Source organism: Lepidochelys olivacea (genome assembly GCF_965140295.1).
Source record: "Lepidochelys olivacea isolate rLepOli2 genome assembly, chromosome: 16".
In the NCBI taxonomy this organism is placed as follows: Eukaryota; Metazoa; Chordata; order Testudines; family Cheloniidae; genus Lepidochelys; species Lepidochelys olivacea.
The window spans coordinates 16375044-16393912 of NC_140426.1; the positions used below are offsets into that span (position 1 = coordinate 16375044).

Sequence of the window (18869 nt, forward strand, 5' to 3'; positions counted from 1 at the left end):
CAGAAAAGTAGATGGGAGTTTTGTCATTGATTTCAGTGGGATCAGAATTTGGCCATGTACACCTACACCCTCCTGACTGCACTAGCTCTTCAGGTATCCAGGCGTGCTCCTAATCTGACCCTTTTTACCTAACCCTTGGAGCATAGCTGAAAATATTTTTGGAGGTTTTGAATTTTAAGATTCATTCCTAAAATACTGCCAGGTTTGATCACTCATTCTCTCCCAAAACAATCCTATTAGAACAGTTCAGAATTGGGTTACCCTGTGAACTGTTCCAGGCAGACAATAGTTTCCTGACAATAAATCCACATAAAATACCAAATCATGAAACATTTTACGCATGATAAATGGAAAGTAACAAATTGTGCCAGAAGATTTCAGATCTCCTCTTGCAGAGAAATGAACCTGTTCCTCATCTATCCATCCAGCTCATAGCTATCACCTAATTATTTATTTCACTCAGTTCTGCAATTTCTTTTGCAAGCACATTTGATTGTAAAACTTTCCTGGATTCATTTTATCTTAGTTTCATAAAATGATTTAAGAAACCCAGTGAGAACTCATTGGGCATGATGAGCATGCCAAGAGCCAAAACAGTAGCATTTAATGCAAAATACCATAATTAGAAACAGATAAGTGAACTAAATCAAAGAAAACAGCCATATGCAATGCTCCCAAGATTCTTCAACTTTCTGCTAATTATGGTAAGCAAGCATGTATGTCTTCAGGAATTTTATTTATATGCAATGAAATCCCTAGAGGCCGGTTCAGTTGTTTTTCTACATGAGAGCTATATTACTTATTATACACACATATTTGCATTAAATTTGATTAAGGAACAATTATTGCTACATTTTTACACTGAAAAAAAAAAACAATATAAAAATGAAGTCACCCATACAAAAATCTGCCAGGCTATAACAGTAATGTAAGATTGTCCCTTCCCCTACCTCTTACTCATGGTCCAGCTGCTATAGATCAATATTCACTTATGAATCCCATTCTGTACAGCCATCTAAGAGCAATCCATTGTTTGAGCTAAGTTCCATGGACAGCCCAGTTCTGTTTACGCAAGCTGCCGTTATCTCTTGACTTCATCGTTGAAACATAAGACCAGTAATTCATGAATACAGATTTAGGGCCTGATCCTGCAAATCACTCCCAAAAGGAGGCCCATTAGTTTCACATGAATAAAGTATCTCATACCTAAATGTTTGCAGGACAGGACCCATAGTTTTCAACGTGAGTGTAAGTGCCCCAAAATATAAGAACACAGCAGATGAGTAACTAGAACCGGTTACATTCCAAAACAAGAATTCCGATCTGAGAGCCACAGTAACGTTATTGTTCCTCTTCACCTTTTTTTTGCATTGGGCAAGCTCAAGACATTTTAAATGTTTTTCCAGTGAGGTATTTTGATCTTAAAATAACATATAAAAATGCCTGGAATTTTTTAAATTATTACTACTAACATCACCACTTTAATATTAACAGAGTTATATTTTATAGCTCTGTTCTTGTACTCCGGTGGGAGTTACAGAATAATAAAAATATGAGTTGGGGACATTACATTTCAGATTCAGACTCCTCATGGATGCAGTAGTCTAGAGCTGCAGGCACTGAGTCACACAGGAGAGGGAATCATAGGAATAATTTAAAGGTGAACTGCACAGGAAATAAAATACAAAACTAATTTTATTTTTATACTGCTCACTTATACATAAAGAAATCTCCAAAGAGATGGAGTTTTTTCCTACTTCTTTTTTACATTAGAAAGTTCTGGTTTTGGCTTGGCTTTTCCTAAAGGGCAGGCTTTGGAAGACCAGATCCATGACCTCAGAAGTAAGTGTTTGAAACCTGAGCGGCAGCTTTTTCAACTTTTTCTCCGTTCTCCTTTCAAGTGGGCAGGGTCCATAGAACCAGAGCTCAGGTTTAAACCTCCAGATGTGAAGTCACATTCCAAGTGAAGTCTTCCAAAGACTGACAGAATTCTCCAGAAGAGAAAATATATGTCAAGACTAGATAGTTACAATATAACCAAAGAACAACAACAAATTAGGTAATCTTTATACATCATAAAGAAGCAATAAAGAGCACACGCAGGTTTGTTTTGGTTTTTTTGCTTTGCACCTCACCTGTCATGCTGAAAGCTAATGAGGCCCCCTCTTCATGGAATCTCTTTTCCAATATTAGTTTATGGGCCCCCAAATAAACATGCATATGAAGCATGCTGCCTACTTCTTAGCTGTCCTTAGTCTGCTTTTGCTAAAGCAATTCTTTCTTAAAGCTCATATGCAACAATAAAACCTAAAGGTCATAGGTGCAGCACTTCTAATTAAGAGACAATTTCTTAAAAATTGAACTGCAGCCTGATATCTGCTGCATTGTTAGTCTTTTCAGCCCCATATCAGCCAGGACACAATAAAATCCAGATTTCGATCAAAACCACAACTCAGATTTTAGTGTTCATTTATTTCAGAGTCATGCTTTCTATAAATACCTGAGTTATGAATGAAGGATGAGGCAGATCTGTAAGTCCAGATCTTCAGCTAGTGTAAACTGCCATAGCTTTATCCGACTTTGACAGAGCTATTCCAATTTACACCAGCCAGGGATCTAGCCCATTAGAACTCTCTCTAGCATAGGAGGTGCACAAAACTACCATTATTTCTGCCTGAATGATGCTTCCTTTCTCAGCTTGCCACACTAGATCTTGATGGTAAGTGGGAAGAACTTAATTGAATGGCATTTCCAGTACTCAGTAAAAAATACAGCATAAAATGTCCATGTAAGAGGCTGGGTTTATTTTGCCATGATGATGATAAACATTTGTAAAGTTAAAATAAAACAAAGGATTATGTGATGCATTTTAATGGCCTGATTTTTAGAGGTGCTGAGTAGCTGCAACCCACATTGACAGCAATTGGAGCTGTGGGTACTCAGCACTTTAAAAAAAAAAAAAAAACAACCAGGCTTACGTACACAGATTTGTCTTTCATGCTGAAAAACAAACTGAATAGCTGCACAGTTTGGCAACAGCACTTTTGCCTGTCTCTACCAGCTAGCAGGAAAAAACAAACCCTGTGGTATCAAACTTATTTTTGCCACATTTCCTGCACCAATTTTCTATCTAACCATTGAATTGCATTAACAAGACTTGCACACAGCAGCTACTGGTTGTTCCAGATGCTTGTAATGATCCCAACAAACCTTTGGAGATGGGGAAAAAGGTGAGCTAAATGGGTGGCACTGGAGGTGAGATCAGTTATGGTCTACAGTCTTTTATGGGTGAAGTACTTCATTCAGAAAAAGATTCCCCCCCACCCCTTTAAATTTAGGAATTAAAAGAATTTCAAACCTGGCAAACATGTTTTTCTGATGTAACATGGGTTACAGGGCATATCTGAGTCTCACATGAGGCTACTTAGAACAGCTACTTTTAAAAGCTATACTCCAAGAATTTTTTTTCAGTTTAGCAACAAAGAGTGCATTCTTGTATTGGATGGACACTGCATATTAGTGCTGGAAAATTTTCCTAGATTTATCAATAATTTTTGCATGCATGCAGTGTAATTTAAGTATCTGACCTCTAACTAAAACATAGTACTTTATAATGGAAGACTCTTTGAATTCCTTTTATTATATCAAGATTTTTTTTAAAATGCTCATGTTGTGAAGGTGAATTGGAAAAGTAAAGAATACTGGCGTAAAGATGTAAATTCCAGGTACTGAGTTTCTTGGAATGAATGCTGAGATGTAACATATGAAATAGGCTAAACTGGAGTTTTTGAACAGGCAGCCGGGGTTTTGTCATACTGTACTTTGTCCAACTCCCATTGAAGACAATGTAACTGACTTCAATGGATTATGGACATAACCCTTTTACGATTAGCATTCAGAAATTCTGTGAGGAACAAGAAGTTATTATTATGTTATGCCATTACAATAATGTGTCTTAGAGAAGTTTTTAAAAAATTAATTACATTATTCAGACTATGTCACATCCCCCAGTATGGTTCTGTGTTCTAGAAAAACTGTCAATTAGTTTTTTTGAGGGGTGATCAAATTTCTCCTATCCTATTTACCATTTCAGTCTGCAGTAAGGATGAAGAATGAAGCATGTTTTGTTGAGAACAATTCAAGGGAACTTTTCAAAAGACACTTTCCAGAAACAGCAAAAGGGTTGATAGATATATTGTCTTTTAGGTTTACACAGGGAAAACATAACTCCCACAGGCTGTTGTCGTAGAAGGCAAATGAATAACTGAAAAAGGAAAAAAAAAATCTCCCCACAAAAAAAAACGGTCTCCAGGGTACAATGAGTGAAACAGTCCAACTTCTCAGCAGTTGGTCTTGTCCGGAAGTGCAGAGTTTCCAGTTAAAAGTTTGATGGAGTTTTAAAAAAAATTTTGGGCAGACAAGTGTGTAAGATGAAGCAGCGTCAGGTTGCTGCCTGCAACCTGGCAGGTTGCTGCCAAACAATAGATCTGTCTTTGATAAATGTAAGACCAGACTGAAATGCAAATATGAACAAGAAACTTCAAAATAGGTTAATGATAAAAGCATGCTAAGAAATACTTCACAATTTCAGGAATGTTTTCAGTTGTTCCTATAACATTTCAGACACAGTGCCTGATGCTGCAACACAAACGGTGAGTCACTGCTTATAACTGCAAGTATTCATTATCAGGAAGTGCAATGGGACTTCCCGTGGTATCAGTATCATCAGTAGAGTTTACAAGACTATAATCCATTTTTAACGTTACAGTTTATGGACAAATAGTCCTATTGACTTCGGTCCCAACTCAACAAGGTGCTTGAGCACATCTCTAAATCAATGGGACCACTCACAACCCTAAAATTAGGCATGCATTTAAGTCCCTTGCGAAAACAATCCATTAAGTGGGACTGAGTGAGTATGAGTTTCATAACTGGGTCCTATGTCACAATACTTTATAAATTATTTTCAAGTAGTATATTATTATCCATTGTTATTTATTCTTTTTTTTAATTTATGGGACCAATCCTGCAAACACACGAGTATTATTATTTGTTTTACTGTTGCACCTAGAAGCCCTAGTCATGGCCGAAGACCATCATTCTTAGGCACTATACAAACAAAGAACAAGTAACTTTGCTCACATGATTAGACTCAGCTGGTGAAATCCTGACCTCATTAAAGATAGTGGGCATTTTGCTATTGACTTCAACAGGGCCACGGTTTCAGCCTTTGACTTTCGTGCTGGAAGGATCAGGTCCTATTATTAACTATTATGCCATAAGCATTTTGACCATCTCATCAAGTAAGCAGGAAATAGGTTTTCAACATTTTATTTCCTTGGGGAAAGTAAAAGGAAAACAGATTGTTACTTTCAATCATTAGAAGGAAGAAACCTAACAAGCAGTGAATCCCTGAAAACCCTTGGCTGAATGTAGCCAAATACAAACAAGCAAACAGCTGATAGGGAGGACTAAAGCTTCATTATCAAACCCTGGCAAACGTTATCTAGTGCATTAGCACTGCATGTAGTTCTGCCAGCTTATCCGAGCACACACTAATGAGAGATACATTAGAACAATAAAATACCAAATAAGGCTCTAATGAGTAAGACAGATTTGATTTATAGAGTTCAGAAAGAACCACCAGCATTACAAAGCTGCAACACAAATCCCAACCCCAGTTCTTTAACTGTTCTGGTCCCAGCTACACTGCAAACAAAAGTTCATGTTCATACACATGCCAGACAGGTACAAGCACAGTTAGTCCTAGGACTACCTACTCCCTACCAATTGGGTGGGTAAGTCTGACAATCAGAGAAAGGATGGACTTGTGGTTAAGGCATTGTTCTGGGATTTGGGAGATCTAGTTTCAGTTCCTAGCTCTGCCACAGGCTCCCTTGTGTAACCTTTGGCAAATCTCTCAATGCTTCTATTCCCCACCTACAAATGGGGATAACTATAATTCCTTTCATCCATTTTTCGTCTGTCTTGTCCATTTAGACTGTAAACCCTGCAGGGCAGGTACTTCTTTCACTGAGTGTCTGTACAGCACTTAGTCTAACAGGACCCCAATATTGTTTGGAGCCTGTCAGTGTTACAGTAAAACAAATAATAAAAAACAACAGCAACAACCACCACCCAATGGTAGTAAATATGCACAAAGAAGAGTACCAAGATTCATCCATACTGCTCGGTGGCCTTATTGAATCAATCACACCTTGAAACCAGAAGTCCATCTCCCTACAACAGTGGTTCTCAAGCCTCTGTTTATGGAGCATAATAGTCTGCAGCAACATTTCCGGGGGTCTGCAGAGTGAAACACAGGGACAGCTGGGATGTCGAAAGAGAAGTCGATCCAGGCACGTATGAAGTGGCATGCAGCATAAATAATTTGGAGAACCACAGCAACATTATAACACCTATTTGTAGGTCCAATTTATTACAATAAAAACAGGTGTTCCTCTTCCTCATTGTTTGCAAGCATTTGAAGGTTTGGAACTGTGGCTGATAAAACTCAGATATGTGGTGCTCTGTTTAGCTGCAGTAAAATAAGCAAACTAAATTCTGGGCTACATAAATAGGAGTAGATAATATAAACAGTAGAAATTATTCCAGCACTGAGGGATGAATTAGATCATATTTGGAGTACTATGCACACTTCTGGTCATCTTACTCTAAGAAGAATTTTACAGACAACATACAACCACAAGGCAGGACCAATGGAAGAAAAGAAATTGCTAGTATGAATTGTTAACCTTGCATTATTTTATATTTATGGCTAAAAATTATTGACTGCAAAATGTTGATTCATAGGCTAGCTTACAAACAATGTGCAAATTCCTGAGCTCTTGACCCCACTTTTACTTAGTCCTTATTCAGTCAAAATACCCACTCAATTCACTCAAAGTGCAACTGAGTAAGAATTATTATTATTTGTATTAACATAGCTCCTAGGAGCCCAATAAAAATGGAGTAAGATGGTCCCAAGCATCTGACACAAAGTTAACTAATCTCACATAGTATAATAGTCCATGCCTTATTATTACATCCCTAATGAAAGTTTTTTGCCCCACATTTGATCTTTACCAATTCAGAAGTTTGCAGTTTACATATTTTCCCCCAGTACTGTACTTTGTAATATAAAGTGAGGAAATGTCTAAGGAGGATGCATTTTTATAAGATGCTCAAATGGCCATTTAGTGAAAAACTGTTGTGGTGTACAGCTGCTAACAGAAAGGAGATGACGCCAAATGGATATGCTGACATAACATCCAAAAGCATCTGATGTTTCCATTACTTGCTCTCCTCTTAGAAGAGCCAACACAAATTCTGTACACAATACATGAGGGTATTTACAAAATACAGCTGCTTCTTCCTGTTAGGGTGACCACATGTCCCGATTTTATACGGACAGTCCCGATATTTGGGGCTTTTTCTTACATAGGTGCCTATTACCGCCCATCCCGTCCTGATTTTTCACACTTGCTATCTGGTCACCCTACTTCCTGTACTTACCCAGAGACACTGTAGCCATTAACCCTTAGTTGACCAGAAAGCAAAATTCATAAATTAATTATGAGTCGAAGTGGAAAAGCAGCTGTTAAAAATCACAAGACTGTCTGTCAGGTAATAAATAAACTGTAAATAGGACTCACCGTTAGAGAACATGCAAATAACTATCTGGAAAGAATCAATGCTTTCATGTACAGCCCTGCCTGTTGGGAAACAAGCACTTAGAAAGAAGGTGTGTTGGTATAAACTGAGCAATTCACATTAGGCTTAATCCCACAGATCTCATAAAAGACATTACCAGGGCAAAATCCTAGTGAAGTCAATGGGAATTTGGCCTGAGTAACAAGTGAGTAAGGATTGCAGAGTTTAGCCCAGCTTCATGTTTAAAGCAAGAAAAAAGCAGCTGCTTATTCACCAAAGGTGAAATTCAGTTTGTGCAGAGGACCAGAGGGCAAGTCCAAGTCCTGTGCACCACTTACCTCCCGCATAAGCACTTAAATGGTGCATAGGCTGTGTGTCTGAGCTGTGTAGAGGTGAATTTCAACCAGATTGCATATTTTGTTTGCATTATTGATTTACTGGTATAAATTCACAGCAGACAAAGGGGTTGGGGGGGGGAGAAGAGAGAAGCTAGGGGTTTGGGATTATTTAATACAAAGGGTGAAATAATTTTCTCTGTGTTAAACAGATTTTTAAATAGTGCAAGATTTTTCCATCTTTTTATAATAATAAAAACAGAACCCTAAATTTTCCAAAGCAACTAGTGATTTGGTGCTGCATTTCTTAGTGCTCAACTGGAGTTACCTTAAAACGGGCCTGATTTTCAGAAGGCAGATGGCTCAGCATTTTCTGAAAAACAAGGCCCTTTAAAGGTTTGTCTACACTGCTTCTCAAAACCCATCACAGTGAATCTCAGAGGCTCAGTCTTCAGACTTGGACTCATGCTATGGTGTTCAAAACAGCTGTGTAGACGGTCTGGCTCAGGCTAGAGTGAGGCTCTGGAACCCATTCCCCTCCCCAGCTTCAGAGCCCAAGCTCCAACCTGAGCCCAAATGCACACACAGCAGTTTTTAGTGCCATAGCACGAGCCGGAGTCTGTAGACCCAAGCTCTGAGACTCACTGCCATGGGTTTTAAAATGCAATGGAGACATACCCTGAGGGGCCTAAGAACTGGGACACCCAGAATCCCTAGTCACTTTGGAAAATTTAGTCCTGAAGCTCTTGATGGGGCAAAACCTCTGAAATGCACATTACTGCTATTCATCTGCGACTCTGGAGAAGTTTCCTCTGTGGCTTGTTTGCAAGGTTTTTTTAGCCGGTATACATCTTATCTCACTTTATTATGACTTGACTATTGTTCAGACAATGTGAACTGTAAAATGACAAATGAAGGGAAGCTTTAAACACGGATCAGAAGTCTTTCCATGTCCCTCAGATCTTCTGTAAAAGCAGCTCTGTATGTACAGGATAATAACAATTTATAAATTCTTAATGAAAAGGGCCCCAGCCCACAGGCTGAGAGAGCAGCTAACACTGCTGGTCCGCCTCCTTTTGTAAAGGCAAGAAGAGCTGCTTCTCCAAGGAATCCCTCTAACTGGCAGCCTTTGCAGATCTATACATAATGGGACTCTGCCAGTGATACACTGACTATTTGATGCAACAATAACGGACACTCCTCCTACAAGGAGAAATAACATGGTCAGTTTTAACACAATCAAAAGAGCCTAGGAGCATCTGGAGGGAGCAGGGGGGATGTAAATTTCAGACCCCACTGACAGCATTTTATTGTAATTACTTTTATTGACGAGAAAACAAAATAATATAATGATTTAAATTGTTTTGTGTGCTTTTATCCTTGCAGGCTGACATTAAATCACTCTGAAATATCTTATTTCCCTTGGTTATTTGCAATCAACCCCATTTATTACTGAATAAAAAATGTCAGGGCAATGGCATATAATGACATGTACATATTTGTGTGTATTGGGGCACTGGGCCTGGGGAGGTGGTGGCGGTTGGGAGGATTTATGCAGCTATCCAGCAAAGGATGGTTGTGTGGATAAGGCACTGGACTGGGGCTCAGCAGATTTGAATTCTACTTCCAGTTCTATCATGAGTGACTTGGGAAGTCACATAGGGCCTGGTCTGAAATCCACTGAAGTCAATAGAAGTGTTCCCATTGACTTCAGTGAGCTCTGGATCAGGTCCTTACTCTTTCTGTGCCTCAGTGAAATAAGGATAGTAATTCTCAACTTCATATGGTGTTGTGAGGATAAACTCCTAAATGTCTGAGGCACTCAGTCACTACAGGGTTAAGGCTATAAAATTAGATCAGTTGTAGGTTTTTATTTAACACTGGGACTGGTGAGGGCAGGAGATGGTAGAAGCATTTTGCACTTTCAATGGGATTCAATGCAACCCAGGAGCAGACATATAACAAGCTCAAGCACCTGCAGGAAGCATCTATAGAGGCAAATGCAAAGAAGAACCCCACAGCACAAAAGAAAGAGACAGCAGCAGAGCACAGGATGTGAAAAAAGCCCTAATGCAAACAAAACCTTTCCGGATGTGGGCTGAAGATTTACAGAAGATGCACTATTTAAAAAAACCCAGAGCTAATTGTGAGGAGTCAGGAACCACTCCTCAGTGAAGGTTAAAGTTGAGTTTCCATTATAAGACTCTGACATTTCCCCTCAAATCCTCATAAAAAAGTCACCTTTCCTGCACAATGTGAACTGTTGAATAGCATTTCTGTAGTCTCTGGATTGAGGAACACGGTGCTGACAGCTCACAAACTCCAGTTTCTCCTGTTAGAAGCTGACGGCAAACATTATCTTATAACAAATTGATCATTATCTAGGATGTAACTATGTGGCTTTCCTGCCTCCCTACTTTGGACCTTATTCTGCCAGGTGTTGAGCACCTTCTGCAAAGTGCTGATTGCCCTCAGCTGCTATGCAAGTCAGTGAGAGGCAAGGGTGCTCAGCACCTCATGCAACTGGGCCCTAAGCGCTTCCTCTTTGAAAAGTGATGCTATAAAATGTTACATATAAAAACAGGCCCTTAAGAAAAGCAGATGGGCATTTTTTATTGTACAAAATCTGCAAAGGCACCACTGGGTAACACGCCATCCCATAAAGATGTCAGCTTATTAGTGATTATAGCACTAAAGAAAAGGAACAAACAACAGAGCGATTCCTTATATGTATGCTGGCTGGACTGCTCATGTGACGACTCATTTCCCCAAATGGTCAAAAAATTAAATGACCGCATGGTGGTTTTTGAAAGAGAACTACAGCAAACTCCTTCATCCCATTGCCATCACAACTCAGCTGCAACCCACAGTGTCACCTACAAGTTTTTCTCAGTGTTAACAGCATCATGTTAGTCCATTTTGAGGATTTCCAAACCAGGTCCCTATAACTGGACTTACTGCAAAGTTTAAATTTCGTAACCTGAGCTCACTAAGCCAAAAAGCTGAACTGGCAAAACCTTTCACAGGAGAGACACACTTTATGCCAAACTGCAAGTGTGAGTGCATACCGAAATACTGTGTCTGCACACAGCTAATGTTTATAATTTAAAGCCTGACTGTGAATGCAGAAGGGGAGGTAAGTGCAAGGAGCCTAACCCACACTTTGTCTGCATGTGCAGAAGCTGGCCACAACTGCAGATCTCCTGATCACAGGGCGTGGTCCCTGCTACTGCCACCAAAACAGGGGCAAGAAATGAACAAAGCTCTCACCCTGCCACTTGACCCCCGGCACCAGATGCTTCCCCCTCTTAAGTGGCACAGTGAGGATGCTTCCCTTGTGCATTGGCAACCACTTGAGCCTCTCTGAGGCACAATGCTTCCCGGAGCTCCTCTTGGGTGCATTGAGTAGCTATCATTGTTGTATAAGGATGTAGTTGCAGAGACCAAAGATGATCCTTCTTTTAGAAAGGTGGGGTTCTGGACTCCAGGGGACACACCAGACTGTGGCTCTTACAGAATCTCTCGTAGCTGTATGATGTAGTGTTTAAATAAAAATCATTTAGTTGTAAAGTACAAACTCTCCATGCCTTAATAAAAAGGCTAACACATTGGAATGGTGCATCTCAGCACTATCTCCAAGGGGACCAAGGCATATTGGGTAGAGTCTGGTCTGTAATATTTACACTTTGCAGTCAATTGATCCTGCTTCTTGCCCTTCCTTTAGTTCCCGAGAAGTCTGTCTTTAAACACAACTGAAGCAAAGCAGCCACTTGAGACGCTGTTCATTAGAGGGCCTAACATCAGCTGCAAGCTCTGATTGCAGCTCTAGGAAGAGCCTATCTAAAAGGCATGCTCTAGCTCCACCATCACCTGACCCCACTCCCAATAAGGTTTGCAGAGTCCTTTTAGGTGTTGATCACTAGCCACCCGACTGCAGGATTTCCTGCTGCATTTGTCAAAGCTGGTTATTGTCTAAGGATTAAGAGGTGGGGGCTGATCAGAGATGCAGAGATTTCCATAGCCTCCTCTTGTTCTCAAATCACAGGATGCATCAGTGAATCACAGCTTAAAAACAAACAACAACAACTTGCAAATGTAATTGAGATGCACTGCAGAATTTTAATTCCATTTCTCTGCAAAGGCTGATGCAAAAATAGCCTGTACTGTCTCCTCATGTTAGCAGGTACAGGCTAAAGCAACAGAGGCGTTTATCTCAAGCCCCAGAAATGAGGGCAACTAATCACGTTGCTTGGGAGCACCCTTTTCAGCCAGCAGACTGAACATCACTGGCACCAAATGAAGCGAGATTGTCTGTTTTCCTGGCCAGAAAGTTTTTGGGAGTGAAACTGTGGTAGCCAAGTTATGAAAGGCAAACGAAATTAGAGACACTGTAATAAAAGAAGGGCAGAAAATTATCTCATTGCATCACTTGAGACTGAACAGTTTTTGTATCTCTCTGCCACAAGTTAGCTAAAGCTACCCCCAACTGCAGTTCTTGGTTAAACAATATCCTATTTTGCACTTAGGAGTTACGTAAGGGCAGACCCAGTCACACGGGCAGGGTGAAGTAAAGGAAGGCCATTATTCACAGCCTGACATGGATAAATCCAGTTTAACACATGCACTTAGAAAACACTGTCCTCTCTGTTTAGCAATATTATTGCACATTCAATTCGTTTTGATAACCCCTTCCCTCTACATCTACCATGCTGCTGACAGCATAATTGGGGATTTGACAGATGCCTTCTGCAGGGAGCAGTGGACACTCATTGACATCCCTCCCAATAGATCTTGCCTTTCTATTTATTTATTTATAGCCTTCAAATACATCTATTTATTGCACTCTGCTTCATTTTGCAATAAGTTTAATTTACAAAATTTGATAATATGGTGGCCAAATTCTAGTTTATAAATTTAATTTACAAAATACGATAATATGGTAGCAAATCTCTCCCTCCTTTCTTCCCCATTTCTCTCTTCATTTTACAGGGAAGGAAAAAGTTTGCCTTCCAGAAATTGCCTCACATTGTCTTATGCATCATTGATATGTGAATTAGTTATGGTCATAGAGAGGAAATCAGTGTTAGAGCCGGGATTAGAACTCAGGAGTACCTGTTTCCTATCCCCATACTTAGATAACAAGGTCATGTCTGGGCTTGATCTCAGTCTTGCATAAAATCTTGGAGGTGAAGGGGGGTTCCTAATTTTATAACTAGAAAATGAATTCTAGGATTTATTTTTAATAGATAAAGCACAGATAATCTCGTTCTAGCACAGAACGTGCATGAAGCATTACATTTTTGACATGCTAGGATATACTGTCACCTGAAAAATACTGTGACAAATCCAGAAAAGTGATAAGGGATTAAATTTGCATGATGAATTTACAATTAATAGCAAATGATAAAATCACAGGGGCCTTTTCTCCTTTGATATGCCAGAATGCTTTGGGGAAATTTTCTGGGCTTATTGTACATTTTGTTGTGCTGCTCCTAACATACGGAGACCGGATGGTATCTACCTACCTCCCAACTTCCATAATGCTGAATGTGCCAGGGATGTTCTAACATCCCATTGATTTCAGGGACATATTAGCGTATGACAGCTTCCCAGCTTCCCAGCATGAAATTAACTGGGAGTGGCATGCAGCAGACTTCCAATGTGCAAAAACTGCACTGTAAGGGCTTGACTACACTTGCGAATTACAACACAGTAAAGGAGCCCCGGGCGCACTAGCTCACTACCTGTCCACACTGGCAAGGCACACAGAGCGCTCTGACTCCACGGCTACAGCGTGGCTGGTACTCCACCTCAGCAAGTGGAATAACATTTCCTGCGTCCCTGCTGGAGTGCCGCAGCACCAGTGTAAACGAGGTGTTGCATTACTGCGCTCTGACCAGCCTCCAGAAACGTCCCATAATCCCCTTAAATCAAGTGGCCACACTTGTCATTGTTTCTGAATTGCTACAGGAATGCGGATAAGCTCTTTGAAAGCTCCGTTTCTGACAGCCGGCTGCTTATCTGCTCCGAGACAAAGCAAGCCATTAGTTTGGAATGCTGTGTGTGAAAGAGAGAGGCGGGGAGGAGGGGGTCTGCTGCTGTCTGAACTTACAAGAGAGCATGCTGACATGCTCTCAGCACCCCCAAAAACTCGCTCTCCCCCCCCCACATACACAAAACACACTCCCTGTCACACTCCAGCCCACCTGCCCCATTTGAAAAGCACATTGCAGCCACTTGCATGCTGGTATAGCTGCCCATAATGCACTGCTCCCAATGCCGCTGCAAGTGCTGCAAATGTGGCCACGCCAGTGTGCTTGAAGCTGTCAGTGTGGACAGACAGCAGTGCTTTCCCTACTGCGATCTCCAAAGGCTGGTTGAACTGAAAGCGCTCTACATCTGCAAGTGTAGCCATGCCCGTATATGTAACTCTTTCGGTATAAATCAATACTCACTTGAAATTTAACAGCTTTAAGAAATCCCCAGAAATTAATTAATTAAGAAATTAATTGCTTGAGGGCTAAGCAGAAAACATGCCTCTAACACTACAGTTTTAACTTCATGCAGGAGGTGACAAACCTTTTCTCTGCTAAGAGTTCAGTGACAATACATCATTTGTGGCCTGATTTTCCAGAGGTGCTGACTTCTGTTGGTGCCCTCCACCTCTGGAAGCCAGGGCATTAGATTTTAAATCAACTACATATTGGCTTGCTTCAAAATGCTGGTTATTTTTGGCCCACATGGACTAAACTGTGCCATGCAAGACAAAATTGCCCTTACTAATTTTAGCTAAAAAAAAAATTCTCATACTTCTGCATCTTCCAAACAGATGTACAGTTCCATCAAGAATAGAAGTGATTTAGATAAGACATCTTCCTCCAAGTTGCTTTCTTAAATTATAGCAACATCACTGAACTAGATGTATAAACATACTGCATCCTCCTGCATGTACAATTGTGAACGTGGCTAAGGGACGACTTCACATTTCAGGCCCTGATTGCAAAACACTGATACACATTTAAAGTTAAGCGTCTGTTTAAGTTCTTTGCTGAATAGGGGCCAACATGCAAAAGCTACAAATAATGTTATAACTTGATGCCAACTGTGATCGAGCAGCATGTTGCTAATCATTGGCATTAAACACTGGATTCCAAATTTTATGTGGGGTTTAGACTAAATACATTATAATGTACTCTATGGGATGATAAACCTGATGTTACAGACAGGGTTGGCCCTAAATATTAGCCCAGTCCTACAATCCCTACTCACATAAGACATCCCATTGTCTCTAATATGGATGAGGGTTGAAGTCTCAGGCTCCATCTTAGTACACTGACAACAACGACAAGAGATATCATTTTAGAGCACGCATGTGGCCGATAACACAGAGTCACAATGCTTCTCATTAAGCAAACAAGGTAGCAAATATGGATAACTGCATTAGAACATCATGTATTAAATATCTTTAGTGTATTAATATCATTGATGCATCTAAAAAAGAAAAGAAGAAAGAATTCCCTGCATTTGATGGCACTAATAAACCAGAAAAAGCCCCCCCAAAACAATACATACTATGAGGCATCTATCTGGATGAAGTGGTGCTAATCAGTGTCAAGCAAGACCTGCAAGCAGGGCCGGCTCCAGGCACCAGCTTTCCAAGGCGACAATTAGAATGGGGCGGCAGTCCATGCCCTGCAGCGGCAATTCAGCGGCAGCTCCGCTGCTTTTCCCACCGCAGCAGCTTTTGGGCAGCAGCTTCGCCGCTCTTGGCGCGGCGGCAATTCGGCGGCGACTGCTTGGGGCGGCAAAATTGCTAGAGCCGCCCCTACCTGCAAGGATACTTTACAATATGAAAATCTTTTCTGCTATACAGCAAATCTGTGTGTATCATGAATAACCACCCTGTCTTGGCTGGGATGCAGTCATGCACTAACACTTCATTGTCACCAGTGGGATGTTAGGACATCTCTGCTATATTCAGTAGCCTGGAAAGCAGGGAGTTGTGTTTTACCTGCATCACACAGCAACAGTCAACATGTAAATTATCATCATCACCAGTCATCCTTGGAAAATTACCATAACCCTGATTCTGCCACCCTTGCTCATGGTGAGTAGAAAGGACAGCAGAATTGGGCCTTTATTTGTGAATTTCAATGGGCCCCCTTGCAGAGTAAGGCACAGAATTTGGCTCTTAATTAATACTGTGCTTTAATAGCCATTCTGCTGATTATTTCTATTTTATAAAGGGGGGAAAGTCAACAATTATACTGGTTTGCCTTTGAACAAATCATTTAGGTGACCTGAAAAATATTCTGGTCCCTGCCCCTTTGATGCTTACAGTACCGTGCTTTCGGTCCCAAGCACTAGCAGAGTTTGCCCATGCACTTGCAATTGGTAAATCCTCAACACTCAGCCTCTATGGGTTAGATTACTTTTGATGGACAGCTAAGATTAGCACACAAAGTATCGCCATCCTTGGCTTTGCTGCTGCAAGATCAATATTTAATAATAGTGAAGTCCAAATCTTTCTCTATCTAGTTGTCCTAGAGGTTGAAACCTGGGTGAGCTACGCTGCTGACTGGGAGTTACGAGTTTCTGAGTGGAGCCCAGATCCTCGGCTGCTAGCCAGTGAGGACTGATTTTGAGTTGGGGCAAGATCCTCATCTGATATAAACTGAGTTAACCCCACTGACTTTAATGGAGCCATGCCCATTTATACCTGCTGAGAATGGAGCCCTCACTTTTTTGGGCAAATGGAGGTGCCCCACTACAGAGAATCCCTTGTTTAGGCCAAGCTATGGACTGACAGAGTTAAGATGACACGGTGGGTGAAGTAATATCTTTATTGAACCAACTTCTGTTGGTGAGCGAGACAAGCTTTCAAACCTTGTTTCTCTAATATCCTGGGACCGACATGCTGCAACAACACTGCATACAGTTAAGATGGTCAATTCTGGAGCACATATGTTATTAGTGGGACTGAAGGAGCGACCATTCTAACATATGTATTTACAAATGGAGTGCCTTGCCACCTGGCTTACCTTTTCAACATCTGCTTTCGTAACGTTGATGTCAGCATCCATTTTCTCAAAATACTGCTGTGCTCTATCGGCTTCCTTGCAATCACGTTCAAACCGCCTTTTACTCTGAAAAGGAAAAATGAGCCCATCAGATACCGGAGAGAAACACGATTTGAAATTCAACCAAGTAAGCAACACTCGCTAATTTCATTTGCTGTAATCACTGTCAAGAGTTTTTGAGAACAGCTCATTTACATCTGCATACATTTCCACACTAAACTGCAAAAGTTATTGGAAAGAAAATATTTGCTCTGATCTTCAGACAGATTGGCTCTGATGGTAATGCCAGTCTTGATGTCCCATTAGTCTCTCAGCCTCTTTCCATGTTCCCCCTACACATGGAACACCTTCTTGCTCTGATCTGCCAAATCACTATCCTCTCTACATTTAAACCCCTCGCTTTTTCTGTGAAGGCCACAATAAATGAGCCAATACTATCTTTGTTATTTTATGTGTGCACATATGACTGAACAACTAAGGTGTGTACATGCATAAGCTGAGTATCCATGGATAACACTCACCTTTTCTTACACAGTCCCCTCCTGACAGTTTCTCACCTTCCCTCATTGTGTCATTTCTATTATTGAGGTCCAGATTCTGCTATACGGATGGCACTTAAAGGGCACTATTTTATATCTTTATATCTTGACTTTTAGAGTCAAGTTTTCAAATCATGTTCTTTTGGATTTCAGATGTTCTCCTCAAACCATATCATAATCTCTTTTCAAACACAATGTTTAGAAAGATCTCTATGAAGACAGTGTCAATATAGCTACAACATCACTTCTGAAAATGTTTCCACTTACTGCTTCAAGCTGTTTCCAGAAAGTTTCAATGTTTTGTTGTGCCTTTCTGCCATCATGAAAGTGCTGTGGAAAAAAAGCCAAAATATTATAAACAAAAGAAACAGCAAACAGTTACATTCGAGGAGATATAGAAAAACAAAAAAAAAATCTTGCATCTATTCTGTGACTCTACCAAGCCACACAGGTGTACGATAGCTATTTTATGTCTCAGCAGGCCATGGATTTACATCGGTAACAATTAAAGAGGTTTCATAGACAAGGTATTATTAATCCCTTTAGCAATTCTACCTCGCATTGTTCACTGTAACCCTTAATTATTGGTTTCCCATTCAACCATCCCCACACTACTCCCATCTGAACAAGATCTCTTTAAATACCAGTTGAACACTGCCTCTGAATTAAAATTTTTCTCCATGTGACACTTGCTCAGCCATCTTCATGATACAGAATCATCCTCCTTGACTGGCACATTCTGGTATTGATACTGGTCCTTTATTAACTGATTTTCATTCACATACAATATGAGCATGTTCTTCTTTCCCCCTGTTACAGGCTTAAGTCTGTGGGACCAGCTGTCCTCTTCCATTCGGTTTTGAGACGTGTCCAATTACTTTGGATTCCTGCAGAAACCTTATTTTTCATATATTTTCTTGTCTACATTAAGCTGCTATAGAAAATTTGACCTGTGAAATGTCTGTTAAGCAGCCTATTAAGTAACATATCTTGTTAAAAACAGATTAATCCCCTTACAAGAATAGTAGTGTGAATTTGTATTCTTCATATCATACTATAGTCTTAGTAAGAGATGCTTGCTTGAAATTCTCCTTAATTAGAGTCAATTCTAAGCAACAGCTCTCAGCACTTATAGACTGCTCTTCATCAGAGGCTCTAATGTACTTTACAAAGATGGGTATATCCTCTTTTTACACAGGAGGAAGGTGAAGCACATGGAAGTTAAGTGGCTTGCTCAGAGACACACACTGACTCAGTGGCAC

The 18869-nt window shown here is 40.4% G+C and overlaps 1 protein-coding gene across 12 annotated transcripts in view; it reads right to left on the reverse strand.

Moving 5' to 3' along the window:
- FNBP1 (formin binding protein 1) overlaps positions 1-18869 on the reverse strand; it is a 152851-nt gene that overhangs the window by 44390 nt on the left and 89592 nt on the right. For all 12 annotated transcript variants that reach the window (XM_084650134.1, XM_084650135.1, XM_084650139.1 and 9 more), the window contains exons 5-6: positions 17875-17937; positions 17030-17134 (exon numbers count right to left, since the gene is read on the reverse strand). In XM_084650134.1, the coding sequence (XP_084506260.1) occupies positions 17030-17134; positions 17875-17937 (168 nt within the window). The remainder of the gene's footprint in view (positions 1-17029; positions 17135-17874; positions 17938-18869) is intronic.